Genomic DNA, 15387 nt, shown 5'->3' with positions numbered 1-15387 from the left:
GAAACGATGCAGTGAAACGATCCTTTAGTTAAAAATATTACACTTTTTAACAAATTACAAAAAAAAGTTATGAAAATGCGACGGAAGAGAACAAAAACAAATTTGAGGCGACTTTTAGGATTTTCGGCAGTAAGATTGCTTAGTAAATATTAATAAGCCTTTCATACTCTTTACAGGGTTTGATCAATTCTTCTCTTTCACTATTTCTTTCTAAATTATGTTTATATTAAAGAAAATATTTTGTCATTTTCTTGCATTGTGTGGTTTTATAAATTCAAAAAGCATAAAATCCACGCTGCACACTTAAGCCAATAAAATAAAGTACACATAATTTCTACTTAATTAATTTTTGGTCAACAAATTAAAAGCTAAATATTTCTTTACGCGCAAGTAATCGGAAATCTCTGATTTTTTGTAATGATTATGAAGATTCGCTTTCAATTTAAGTAAAGAAAACAAAATTCCCAAATATATACATACATACATGGTATATAAATTAAATTAAGGGCACAAAATAATAATTAAGCGTTTCCGGTCACAGCGATTTGCAGCAATGCAAAAGGAAGCAAAATTCTAATCGACAAATCAACATCAAAAGTCAATGAACAGACGGACATTTAGTGACTTGCACCCGCGCTTGTGTATGTACATATACATTTATATATTTACTTTGGGCCTCGACTTGCTTGCGCTACAAATAAATCACGCACAGAATATTTACAACGGTTTTAATTGAATCTACGCCACGCTACGTACATTTCCGTCACACGCGCACACACACACACACATGCGTCTAAATACTTATATTGCAATTGAAAAAGGAATAAGCACAATGAAAAAAATCAGGGCACTCATCAGCAAAGTTCATAAATTTAAACGAATTTTTATGGCGCGAACTGTGTCGTCTATTTAGTTTAGTTTCTATTAAAAATAGCAATAACAACAAATATGTGCAGCAATGTTGCTGCGAGTAATGTGGGGTGTTGCAGTGTTTATACATATGTATGTTAGTAAGTGTGTATGTAGGTATGTTTGTAGTAGTGACATGTGCACCAACGCACAATATACGTTTTGCCTTTCATATTTTTATTATTAATTTACGCGCATTTCCGTTACATACACACATATATTATATAAAATATATATTTATGTGTATGCGGTATTTACATATTTGTATGGTGTATATATTTAACTGTAAGCAGTTTAAAATATTTTAAGCAGTTGCTTAAGAGGTTTGCCGCCTTGAAATAATATTGTATAAATAATATTAATTTCTTTAAGTAAAAAAATACAAAATAAAAATAAAAGCAAATTATGGTTTATTTAAATTTAAAAAATTTTAATATATTTAAATGAAACGAAATATGGTTTAGTTTTTAATAAAAATTAAAAAAAAAATGTACAAAAATATTTAGAAGGTTAATAAAAATATTTTAAATTAAACTTAATTATTCTAAACTACTGCGACCTTAAAAATTTATTTTAATTATAAATGAAATCAAAATTTATAATAAATTTTTAAATTAATATTAATTTTTATAATTATAAATTATGTTATAATTTTAATTTAAAAATTAAGACATCAATTAAAAATGGTATGGTATAATTAAGTTAAATTAAACAATTTTTTGTCTATTAAATTTTTAAAATTTTTCATAAATGTTTTTGTAACATTTTTTCTAATTTTTATTTGGTTTTACGATCCATAAAACTCCACTCAGCGTATCGCGATTAATATTTTTTTAACTAGTTTAATTTGCGAAATAATTGTTAAACTTAAAAACATTATGACTTAGATTTAATTTTGGAAATTAAAAAAAAATTATTTTCTTTATTAAAATTTTATTTTATTTTAATTAAATTTTATAAATATTTTTCTCTGTTATTTTTTAATATATTTTATTTTCCACTCAGAGCAGCGCGATATAAAGTATTAATTTATTTAAATTAAAAAAAAAATAATAATATCTTAAATAAATAAATTCAATTTAAAAAAATATAAAATTATAATAACAATATTAATAATTTAATACATTTTTTCTAACATTTTTTTATACAATTTTTTTTTGCAATCTACGCACCACCGTAGTGCGTAAAATTTTAATTTAACTAAATTAAAAATAAAATTTTAGCTGATTTAAATTTTATCAACAGTTTGTTTCAGTTAAAAAATGTCTTAAATTTAATTTTGAAAATTTAAAAAAATATTAATTTTATGTTATTCAAATTAAAAAAAAATTTCTCCGTTTTTATTTATTTCATTTTTTACTCGGAAAAATAAAATAGTAATAATTTATTAAATAAAAAATATTATTTAAATTTAATTGAAATAATAATTTAATATTTTTTCTATCAATTTTTTATGTATTTTTTGCAATTTACGCACCGCCGTATTTTAATTTTTTTTATTAGTTTTTTGAATTCTTAGAAGTTCTGTTACCATCTATAAAGCTTTACTAAATACATCGCCGAAGCGCGATAAAAATATTAATTTAAATAAGTTCCAAAATTATATATTTAATATTTGATATAAATTTGTTAAATTATAATTTAAATTTATTGCAGCTTAGTAAAAAAATTTCTTTTCATTTTTTTTCTACTCATTTTTTTCAATAACTTTTTTCTTTTAATTTTTTTCTATTAATTTATTTTATCTTATATTTGAACATTTTTGTTTTTGTATTTTTTCATATTTTCCTTCAATTTTACAAATTTTTCTTCAACACACCGCCGCAACGCGATGGGAGTGTCGTCGACCTTCTGTGCTTTTCTTTGGTTGGCCACTTGCTTTGCTGGCCACAATGTCGTCATTTCTCATTTGTCCAACGCAATCGCGGCTATATTTCATAACACATTGCTACTTTCCACTGTGTAAATATTTATGTACACATATGTATGTGTGTATGTGGTTGTGTCATTTTTCATGGCAGCGCCTGCGCTTATGTTTTACCACTGATTCACTGATAAGACGACTAATATGCATATTTTATAGTTTTTTTTTTGCCTTCACCTGCAGAAATGTTGCTTGTGCCCTAATGTTCGGCTAATTTGTCATTTTGACGGCTCGCCATATGCGAAGAAGAAAACCTCTCAACAGCAAAGAAAATATGCTTTCTTAGTGCTCCTAAATGAAGGAGTTGACCAGTGTATACTTCAAACTTTTTAATTGCCGCTAATTGTTTTCATATATTTTTAGTTGCACACTCTAAAGTTGATTTATTTTTGTGCAAGATTTTGGCAGCGCGATATTTTTAATTTCCATGCACTTTATTTACATTGTAACGCACTGGATAATAAATGTTTGTTTCAACTCATCAAACGTGGGTTGGATTTTAACGATAACAAAGTTCGCACTTGATAAAATTAAATTTCAATTATTGCTTTTAGCTTAAACTGTCTTTTCCTAATAATGTGTTTTGCTTTATTTGCAGAATTTGCTGACTTGCTGACTAAAACTTTTTGAATGAAAACGGGGTGAGTGTTATTGTTTAAGCTACTTAAATGATTGGCAATTTGAAAACATTAAAAAAATTAAACTAAGAGGATTAAACTCTTTAGGATTGCTAATATATTAAAAAATCTACCAAATATAGGATTATATAATTCTGAGTTCTAATCCATTATTTTCCTTTTAAAAGCCAATATTGTTTTTGCCATAATAATCGAATTTTTTCTATATTTAGTAGTATATTTACTAGTAGTTTTTTAATAGCGATAATTTGTCAACTATTACAAAAATCATATTTGAGATTTGAAAACTATGAATAATCACTACACTTGGTAAAAGTTTGCAAAACATCTTTATTTTTGTAAAACATGGTTCAAAGTATTAATTATTCACATATTCTTCCACAAAATTTGACACAGCTGTCAAAAAATTATTGTAGATACTTTTTATACAAATCTTCATAAACTTCAAACTATATACTTTTTCTTATTTTCTTTACTATTTGTCAATTTTCAATATAATTTTTACATAAATTAGGCGGTTCGACTCATAGAAAATGTGTTTTTATGGTCCCAGTCGATAAATGCGCGTTTGGCGGAGTAAATAGTAAAAGAAAGTAGTAGGAAAAGTACGATTACGGCCTTTAACATATTTAGCAGAAAAAATTACACATTTTTGTCTAAAAAATTATGGTAAATTCATACAGTAAACATTAAGTATTATTCTTTCAATCGCCACTAATCGTGAAAACGACTATTTTCTATCATATTTTTTTTCAATTTTTCGTTGGTTTCGGTTTTAAGGGGTTATATATATGTAGTAGCTATAGTTACGAGCTTTTTAAATATATTTTTTAGTAATTAATGGAAGATTTTTTCTCACCGAAAAATATTTTTATTTTTATAAACAATTTATGCCGTAATTTTGGTCAAAAATCAAATTTTTTTTTCTTGAGAAACCACCATTTTGTTCAAAAATTTTATTTTGCTTATTTCATCGATTAATTGCTAGATTTAACACTACTTTAACGAAATCTGTTTGGTGCTTTAATGTCAAAGGATCCAGTTTAGAGATATAGTGGTTACCGCGAAACGTCTTTTTTGAGAGGAGCTCCCGGAGATCAGCTGTAGTTTCTTTCCAAATAAATATTTTAACTAATACTAAGTCTTAAAATACAGTTAAAAGATACCATAATCTTTTCTCAAAAAAAATGCTGAAAAATTCTCTTTTTTCGGCCTTCTAAATGTATATAATTCCGTAAAATAAATATATAAACGATTCATACTTAAGTCTTTGATAAATTAGACTACTAAAAACACTCCTTAATGATTTGGCAGCAGAAAATATAAAATTTATAGCCTCACTATTCTTTACTATAATAAAAATTCTTGTACCAAAAATCTTAAACTTCAAAGCTTAAAGTAGAAAAATCCCTTTCAACGTGATCGCGGGCAGTTTAGATAGCTCAGTCTGAGTCATATTTGATTATAAGTATAATAAATATAATAGCACAAAAGTTCGAAGATGTTGAAATTTAAAAACTTCAAGAAAACAGAGAAAAAACCACGAAATGCTTTTAGCTTTTCCACCAATAGATTGTCGTGCTTCAACGATCGTTCAAAAACATTTCGTTAAAGTTTTCATGAAGACTTTAAATATTGCGATAATTTTTTTATTTATTGTAAAAGTTATAAGTAAGCTTTTTAAGCGTATATTCTTCGCCTACCACACTAACATAAAAAAAATTCCGAAAATTTCGTATTTTCTGAAACTTCTATTTCTTTAATAGCGCATGTATCCATAACTATTTAGTACAATCTAAAGTATTTTTTGGATTGTGAAATTTTTACTTTTTTAATAAGAGGAGTTTGCTATATTCAAAGAAACAATACTGAACAAAAATAACATGGCAGATTGACACAACTCTCGAGTGATCTGTCAAAAAACGAACTATTGAAAAAAGTACCTCTACTTGTATCACCCGTTATATCGTTTAATTACAGAAGCCGAGCTTAATTAAAAATATTCAAAAACCACTGAACTAACCATCCAACCATGATCTTGTATTAAAAACTAGATTTCTAATTCATAACCAAAAATCGAAATTGAAAATTTAAAAATTCTTCTTTGAAAAACTATTTTTAAAATTAAAAAAAAAAAATTGTAACTCTGCCAACAACTACTTTGAGTATTTAAAAAATAGATTTTCAATTTTTAATTCCAATTTTGGGCTTAAAAATTATTATTTTTTATGGCAGGAATCATATTTCATAACACATTTCTTACAACACTTTACTATTAAAACAAGTATTAAACGCTATATTGTAGAATTTCCAAAATGCAACTCACCCGGCGGCGGCATGCTGTTGCAGCTCCACAAATGCCGATTTGCCCGGTATTTGTGCGCCTGGTGTGCCCGTTGTTGTTGTACCGCCATCCATATATTTGGGTGTGTGCGGTGCATCGGGTGCATCCATGCCGGATTGTGGTGTGCTGGGAGGCCCCTCATAGGGGCTCCCTAAATCGGTGAAGTTAAGCGTGTTGGCGCCTATCGAGGCCACTTTATCAAGAATTTTGACGGCTTTTTAGTGGACGCGTGCACAAAGTGAAAATACACACACACACTAGTTGTTGAGTAATATGAATTGGATGTTTTTTCAAATTTTAAAATTTTACAAATTTTTTTTATTAATTTTTTTAAATTAAATTATTTTTTTTTTAAATTTAATAAAATTAAAAAAAAAAATTTTTTTTTGAAAAACCACTTTTGAGAATGCTTCGCAGCAATTTGTGTAGATTTTTGTTGTTTTTTAAGTTACTTTTCTTATTGTTATTGTATTTTGTCTGCTGAAAACCTTTTCTTATAGCAAGCCAAAGCACGCACTTGTCAACTTAAATGCAGTAATAGATACTTTCAACAACGAATTTTTAATTGCAACAACAATGCCACTACACACACTAACTGCTGCTGCTGCTCTCTGGTATAATAGACTGCACTTTTAATTAGCGTATAATTTGTGTCATTTTTCTTTTCGCACTGCAATTAGCGATTTTCTACGCGACGGCGATCATTGGAGGCTCCGCAACGAAAGTTTCTTGCCGTTTATATATATGTTTATAGAAATAAATATATATATAACATATATCTATATTTGTATATATGTATGTGTTATGGAAGTGTGCGTGCTTTGTTTTTGGTTTTGCTAATTGTTGGCGTGGGTGTTGCCTGCCTTGGGCGGGTGGAAAAGCGGCGATGCTTAATTTCGGCCGCACACGTGAGCCGAGTTTTAATTGTTGCTGTTTGCAAATTTTAAATTTTTTTGAATTGCAAGTTTTTTTTTTAATTGGTAACGAAAATTGTTATTTTCGAACTCAAGTTGAGCTAAGCACTTGGTGAATGAACTGAAGACAACACAGGGTTTTGGAGTTTTAGAGGAAAGCTGGTACAATTACAATCTATATATTAATATAGAAATATTACAGCAGCTGTTTTAAGGTTTGTTTCAGAAAGCGATTAGCACTGATTTAGATTTAGCTACAGTTTAGCGTATAATCTTGACAATATTTGTTATTTTAGTCCACGTCTTTGCACACATATCACTTAAAGTGACTTAATTATTTGCAGTATTTGAATACTTTTTTGAAATATTTTGTTTTTTATGGTACTTATTAGTTTCTTGTTTCGAGAAAATTAATTTTTTAACACTGATTTGCTTTTGTATTTAATATTTTAGTGTAAGTTTTAGTAAATTTCTGTTTTCATTCAATTTTATTTTGCAACACTTTCTTGTTTATATATTTTTTTATTAAATTTTAGTGCTGATATTTGTTATTTTTTATTTAAAAAACTCATCATCATTATTATTTTTTATTAAAAAAAACTCATCATATAAGTAAAACTCAAATCGGTTTGCTTTTATCCGTCCTTCGAAAAGCACTTTAGTCAACTGAATCACGCAAATTAGAGATTAGAGATTTTTCAAGCAAACGAGCGAATTTCGCGCGCAACCGTTAGTTTTTTTGTTATTTCGAAAAATCGTTTATTTTTTTAATTTCCAATTGTGCACAATTTCATATCGTTTATTTTGTATATATATTATTCATATCCAAAACAGTAAACTTTATTAATTTGCACCACCGACGAGAATCGCGCGTATTGGCAACGTTAAGACGACGGTGTTTACACACGTTGAATTTTTGCGAGTTAAACACCAAACCAAAGCACACACAGTAAATTCACCCGTCGATTCGAAACACTGCGAACGATTTGTACGCGCGACCAACCACAAACAAAGTGCGTGAACGACTAGGTACGAGTTGATTATGTGATCATTTGCTGCGCTGCAAATATGCTCGCGAACACAAACTACTACTCTTGCCGCTGTGTTGCTGCTGCTATTGCTACTTTTGCTCGCTCCAACCCGATGCGAAGGCGATGACGATGACGACGACGACGACAACGGCAACGACGCCTGTCAGTCCGAAAGCCAGTTAGTTAGCCAACAACGAGCCGGAAGACCGGCTAAGCAACGCTTCGCTATACTGGTTTCATTTGCTGCGCGCTGCACATATTTTGTCGCTTGTCGCTGTCGCATGTGCAAGTGAGCCGACCGAACTGCTAATATGCCAAATGCTTATAAGTAAGTGCGAATAAACTAACTGGCTTTTGGTACTGGAAAAACCAGTTAGCACGTATTCCAGTTATACGCGCCGACCACGCGACTACCCTCGAGAGCATACGAAGTGTGTGAGCGCAGCCGCAGCATGCTGCACTTATTGCCTGCTCACTTCGGCAGCACGCCAATCAGACAGCGATTGTTGCGCCGCGCCACTCGTTGAAGTACGCATGGAGATTGCATTGCTAATTGGCGAAAAGAGCGCACATAGTTAGTGAGTGGTGTTTAGTGTGCTCGCTTGCGCTACCGTTAAGTGAACCGGTTCTTTACGTCATGGCGCATGTGCTGCGTGCGCGGCACTGGAGCGCCTCTAGGTGCTCTTTCTAACATTCAGTGTTTACGGTATGTGCTCTCTTTGTTTCATGAATGGGATTTTGTTTTTTGTGTTTCGCCCTTTTCAGCAAACACTCACTCACTTGCTGTTGTTGCTATTTGGCATGGGTGCTGGTGTAAGCTTGTTGTATTTTGCTTGCGTGAGATTGTTGTTGTTGTTTTTGTTGGCGTTGTTGTATTTGTTAGTGTTGTTGTTTTTGTTACCACTGTTGTTGTTTTTATTGTCGTTGTTGTTTGTATTGACGTTGTTGTTTCTGTTCCTTTTTTGTTGCCTTTGTTCGACTCTTCCGAGTTGTGTGCGCTTATTGTTGAGGCGGAGTTTTGTAATCAGCTGCTCTGCACCGACCCCTTTATCCACATGCCTCATGTGCTGGCCCCAACCTGTCGTTTTCCCCTTTCCCGTTTCGCTACTCACATTTTGCAAAAGCTCACCCCTGTTGCAACTTCTCTCACCATTCCAGCCAAAGTCGCTCTGGCACCCATCCACACCACTGGCATTGCGTCGTCACAATTTGCTGTCGGTTTATTTTATTTTTATTTTTTTATTTATTATTATTTTTTTTGTACTTCAAACACCAAACACATTTTGTTGTTGCATTGCCGTTTTGGCTTTCGGATTTTGCTCTCAACTCGTCGACGTTTGGCCTTTTTATTGCGAACTTATGCAAATTTGGCGTGAATATTTACGCGATTGACTTGAATGTTTTGACTGCAAGCGATAATATTGTGACAAAATGGGGGGAATATGAAATGGGAAAGGCAAAGAAAATAAAAATCAGGAATATGTTTGCCTGTGTGTGTTGTTGAAGTTGCAACAAAGGCAGCGGAGATCACACAAATGTTTAATAATATTGAAAAGGACTGACCGTTTAAAAATTAATATTGTTATTTAACTATATTATTGGCTAGTTGCAGCTAAAGTTATTGCTTGATATCTTAATTAATTGCGAACGAGTTTTATGGGTTTGTAAGTTAGCTTTTTAGTCAATTTGAAACATTTGTGGTATGTCTATATAGATTTAAGGAACGCTTAGTTACTGCAGACATTGCATGTTTTAATTTATGTGGATGGCCATCCTATTTACATACATTAATGTATATCTAAACATGTGTATGTACATATGTATATACAATGAACAATATATTCGGAGATTGTAATGTAATCTTGAACAATAATCTATGCAATATCTCGTAAAAAAAATGTTTTCGATAGAAGGCAAGTCCTTCTTTTTTGACCAATTAGTTTGTATAGCAGCTAGAGCACTACAGTGGTCCAATATCAGGGAATCTGAAAAAATTAATAGCGTTTTAAGAAGAAAAAGGCGTGTACAAAGTTTAAGATGCATATCTGAACGATAAACTGAACGACGGTTTCGTTTATACACAGACAGACAGACTAACGCGCATTGCTAAATCGAATCATCAGACTGATCATTTATATATACTTTATGATGTCTTCGACGTTTACTTCTGGCAGTTACAAACTTCCTGGCAAACTTAATAAATCTATAATCATATAAGCTGCCTTTGTAGTGTAACGATGTAGATTAGTCCTTTAAAACATATTGAGCATGGACAGTTAAGGATTTAAACCCATGTTTCCTCGGGAAGAAAACAGCATTTTTTCAAACAATTTTTTCTCATACAAAAAATGGAATATTTTAGTAGAATTTTTTATTATACAAACATACCTACATTATTAACAAAGAAATTCTGAAATTTTTAGAAAAAAATATTTTGAACTCGGCCATTATGACGCCATTTCTGGTGACCTCTCGGAAAAAAGATGCGCCCGCGTTTGAGGATAACTTCTTACATGTTCATCTAAGGTGAAAAAATAAGTGTTTTAGTTTAAACCTTAATTTAGAACTTGGACGACGGAAAAAACTGAAAATTGGATTTTCAGCAGACATTTTTACAAAAAAAAATTAAAATTTCAGTGAAAATTTCGGGACATTTTGCTTCAAATATTTGTAATTAAAAAAACTAAGTCCTTTGTCCAACTCTTTAAGAATTATATCTCAAAGACCTGTGTAAAATTTCATGAAAATCAGTTGAGTAGTTCTCGAGAAATCTTACCAACCGACTTCAAAAACACAGTTTCGAGAAAAACGCGTTTAAAGACGGCGCACTTAGCCTAGCTAACCTCGAACGCATAATTTCTCAAAACTGTATCTTCGAAACTATTGCTCGGATCAGCTTGAAAATTTGGGACAATATTTTAGAGGTGTTGTAGAATTTAATAAAACAATGAAATAAATTGATCTTTTGAAACCCGTAAAGCCATGTAACCAATTCAGCATTTAAGATGGTTTTGGGTTAAGAAAAGTTAAAAATATTTTGACCAAAATTTAATTAATTGAGTATAAAATTTATTTTATTGGAGAAGTATAAGTACAGTTTTGTATGTATCTATCTATATTTTACTTCGGTTCGTATTTTATTATCTCTCGGCTTTGAAATGCAGTCGTACTTCCATATACTGAATCCCAAGTGGGCAAAAAGAAACTTAGTTCTTTAAAAAGCTCCTAATACAAAATGCTTCAATATTCCTTTTACTATCAGCTTATACATAAATTGCAAATTGAGAACAGTTACAAAAAATACTAGTAAGTAACCAAATGTCATCTGTTTATTGTGTTTTTTTTTATTTTTGATCAAAAATTCTTTAATCGTGTATGCGCATGTATGCCTTTTTTTGTTAAAAAGAAAGCAGGAAACATTAGTAAATGATTTGTCAATGTTCTACAGGATAATTCTTTTTAAAGGAAACCTCCTTGTACTGAAGAATGTAACATAGAATTTGGACTGTCAGACAAGTTTAACTGTATTTATAGAGAAATTTATTTTTAAAATTTTTGGTTGGTTCCATAGATGAACTCAAGTGCCCATTTACACCATAGTGAAATTTTATTAAATCATTTTTAAAAAATTTCATTTTTAAATATTTGTTGACGAAAAGTTACAACACTGATTTAATTGCATTGAAGCTGTGTTTTGAACAATATGGCAATTTAATAAAAATTTTGCTAACAAAGTTGATATGATCTAGTACCCTAAAAGACAGAGATATCTCAAGAAAGTTAAACCTCCAAAGATGTTTCCTTTCAGAGCCGTATAAATTAAAAAAAAAATGCGAAATATATACATAGGTATACAGTGAAATTCCCTATAACGGAGAGTACAGCCGGACAACTCCCATAACTGGACAAATTTCATCAACAGCATGTTTTCATAAATATTTTCATACTAAAAATGGAAATTTTCATACTAAACACGCATATCTTCATTCAAACACGGACACTATTTTGGTAATATTTCGTTCAATTCATCTCTGATAAACCGGCCAAATTTCATAATAATTTATAGAATTTTTATTTTTTTAGAAAATTATGTAAAATTTATAGTTCCCATTTTGTTTCTTTTAATTCTTATTAATTTTTATGTTTTAAGACAGTTATTTTTAAGAACAATACTTAAAATGAACCCAGCAAACAAATTGTCTTGCGCTTGGTAGCGTCTGGTTTGATGTGGCTTAACGAAAACTAATGGAATAGCTGTCATTCATTCACTACTGACTGGAATTGACTCGCATTTATTAGCTCAACAAAAATATAGTTGCAGCTTCTGACTCCAAAAATACATTTTAAACACTCATTTTTACCACGTTCCAATGTATTAACAGCTTCCTTAAGCGGACAAAAGTAAAGCGGCTGTCCGGTTATGAGAAATTTTACTGTATACAATTTTCACATTTCATATATACATACATATGTACATACATATGTGTGTACATACATAGTTCAGCAAATGCACAATTGTTGAATTTGCATCATAATAACTAAATAATATCAGAAATATTATAAACTCTGACTTTCGTACTTAAAAAACTTCAATTTTTAGTTATTCTTTTTTTTTCTTTTCGTAGTTCGAAATATTTTCTGAGTTTTCAATCATTCCGTGACATTATAAACAATAATATAATTTGTAAATAGTTAAAACTATGATAAGAAAATTTAAACAGTTAAGCTATCATCTTTAGGCGCCACTCCTAAAGGCAAGCCCATATTGTGACTTCCGCCCCAAAGCATCGTGCGTAGTCAAAATTTAAATAAGCAAAATTTAAATTCAATGCAACACTATATAATCCTCACATTTCATATAAAAGTTATGCAAAGCCTTAAAGTCACCTTTATCAGCGCCGACACAATTCATTTTAGAGCTGGTGGCGCCATCTGTCGGTGTCTTAAAGCCGCACACTTTCGGGCGATACAAACAAATGGCTCAGCATATTGCCATAAACAGTGGAAGAGAAAGGAAGAGAATGGTAAAAAAGGGCGCCAAAAGTCTGCAAGATATGAAAAGAATAATGGCAACAACAAAAACCAAGCGAAAAACACCAAACTAAAAGCGCTCGCATAAACATAAAAAATATCTGCATCGAGCGACCGCAGCAGCAGTACAATAAAATTCAAGCCAAACGCAATAAAACAACAACATGTAATATAAAACTAAAACAATACAACAAATTACAACAAAGCGTGGAGCTGCACACAACCGCGCTTGTTGTTGCTGTGCGCCAGTGACGACAACACCTGCCGCTGGTCGCGGTCGGCACAGTCGGTTTGCTTATTTACCGCCAGTAAAAGGCGGAGTACACACTGAATACAACAACAAACAGAGTTGGAGTGGAAAATAGCAATAAAAACAGCACATGTTCACCCCTCACCGAACGTGAGCGAACATATGAATGTCGACGCCAATACGAAGATTGGTCGGGGTGTTGAGGCAAAAACGAGTTTTTTCAGCAAAGCGACAAAACTACAAACAGCCTTCACAACAACAAACACATAGCAGACTTCCAATAAGAAATTAGCAGTAACGCCCCTTCCATGATACTTCCAAGCGACATTGCACCACTACCAGCAAGAGAGTGAGCGCACACCAATGACGTGCGAGCGAGACAAACTAAATAGCAGCAATAACAACAACAACGCGACAAAGCAAATGAAGGCGAGAGTGAGCAGCGCAATGAAGAGCGAAACAAAAATGGCGCACAACAGCGTTGGCAGCAACAACAAAAACCACATCGAGCGTCGTACCAAATTTATTTTCTAAGCGGAAAGCACCAAAATCACAACAACAACAAATTGTTATCTAAGAAATTACGCGTTTGCGCGCGTGAAGTTAACACTTCAGAGCCACACTTTTGTGGCAGCTCTCTTAATTAGATTACAATTCCAGGCGGGCAGCCGTTGCGCCGCTCAACTTTCCAATGCGAGGACATATGCTGCAGCACTCGCAGTTCCTCAACAAGTTGTGTAAACCTAATCCACCGGATATCACGGACATTCAAGTCAAAGAACACAAAGTACTCTGCGACATTTCATTCACTAATTTCTGGCGTCTTGTGACTTAACTGGTCCAACTTGTTTGAGTCGCTCTTCTCTGCTGGCGCTAAGGAACACAAATCAAAAGCAGCTCTAGCCAGGCACTGCAGGTGTTCTAAATACGAAAGCCTTTGAAGTTCCGACAATAATATTTATATGTTGGCTTAAAAGAGGCCTCAGTGTGCGTGTAGTAACTAGAATTAATAAAAACAATAACAACAAGCAAAATAAAGCGTGTTAGTTTGATAATAACTGGGTCCTATTTGAATATTTCTTGCTAACATTTATTGCCGAGAAATGTTCCTTGCCAGAAGAGTGTAGTATTCGTTGTTGTATTTATTTGCAAAAACAATTTGACATTTGACATATGTCAGACGTAAACAGTGGAGTAAGACTTGTTAATCAAAACAGATAACAAAAGCAAAAACAATAATTGATTGTAGTGAAAAGTCGATTTTCTTTGGAAAGGAAGTGTATGATTGATTGTAAAGAAAATAAATTAGTTAAATATGCAATTTTAAATAAAAGTTTGAGTATGAAATATGAAGGTAGGCCGACGCTGAATAATCACCGCATTAATATACATAGGTTTTGAGGGAATGTGATGTATTTATAGGGCAGTATTAGGGCTTAATGTGAATTTGTAATAGATAATAAATTAACCTGATATCCGGCGTATTGGAAACAAGAAATATTTTACTGGCATATATTATGCGATACTGTTACTAGAGAAATAGTGGTTGAATCACTCGTCTTCTTCATAATCGAAATTTATCGCAAAATTATTTATATTGCTGAACCAAGTATTATATTTTCAATAGTGTTAAACAGTTTACTAATATGTATGGCAGAAGTGACCTGAAATGGTATTAGGGTATTGGAAAACAAACCTTTCCATAATGCATTGTAATTGAGCAGTCTAACTAAAATCAAAGAACTAGCAAAGCTGTTTAGAAAAAACGAAAAATTTTAAATTTCGCGGGTTTATAGAGTAAATTTTTTTTTAAAGTTGGATATACTACCCCTGAAGTATGATACAAATTTCTGCTGTATTCTGTCTTACTTTGTCTGCAGCTGACGGTAAGACTAGACGTATTTATATGAGCTTGACAAATCTCAAAGATTAAAGAAATCGTGAATGCTTGGTCAAAAACAATATTGTAATGATGCCACAGCCGAAATATTCGCCAGACATGGTTCCCTATGACTTTTTCTATTTCTCAAAAAAAGAGAAAGAGAGAGAGAAAGGGTCGTCGTTTTACAAGCATAGATGACATTAAAAACGCTTCGTTGAAAGAGCTAAAGCCAAAAATCGAGTTTGAGAAGTATTTCGCCGATTTGTCAGAAGCGCTGTCGTAAGTGCATAATATCGAATGTGGACTATTTTGAAGACATTTTCTTTTTTCTTCAAAAACGAGAATTCTCATTATTTGTTGAACACACCTTGAACACAAACATATAATATTAAGTATATTTATTCCAGCTTTCTCTCCTACCTATGCTGCGACATTTGAAATATATTATATTATATATATACTAT

At 31.7% G+C, this 15387-nt stretch overlaps 2 protein-coding genes across 6 annotated transcripts in view; one reads left to right on the top strand and one right to left on the bottom strand.

Moving 5' to 3' along the window:
- LOC126757513 (homeotic protein distal-less) overlaps nucleotides 1–8057 on the bottom strand; it is a 103427-nt gene extending 95370 nt beyond the window's left edge. Inside the window, exon 1 of one of the 5 annotated variants that reach the window (XM_050471490.1) lies at nucleotides 5798–8057. In XM_050471490.1, the coding sequence (XP_050327447.1) occupies nucleotides 5798–5925 (128 nt within the window). In that variant the 5' untranslated portion in view covers nucleotides 5926–8057. The remainder of the gene's footprint in view (nucleotides 1–5797) is intronic. The other 4 variants (XM_050471487.1, XM_050471489.1, XM_050471488.1 and 1 more) reach the window with 4 other exon arrangements.
- Nucleotides 3429–15387, top strand: part of LOC126757504 (sodium-dependent dopamine transporter) — a 145492-nt gene continuing 133533 nt past the window's right edge. Inside the window, exon 1 of the mRNA XM_050471472.1 lies at nucleotides 3429–3474. The gene's annotated coding sequence lies outside the window, so the exon portion shown is untranslated. The remainder of the gene's footprint in view (nucleotides 3475–15387) is intronic.

The sequence above is a fragment of the Bactrocera neohumeralis genome, chromosome 4 (genome assembly GCF_024586455.1).
Source record: "Bactrocera neohumeralis isolate Rockhampton chromosome 4, APGP_CSIRO_Bneo_wtdbg2-racon-allhic-juicebox.fasta_v2, whole genome shotgun sequence".
NCBI lineage: Eukaryota > Metazoa > Arthropoda > Insecta > Diptera > Tephritidae > Bactrocera > Bactrocera neohumeralis.
Note: the sequence above shows the minus strand (reverse complement) of the source record. Positions and strands in the feature narration are given on the sequence as shown.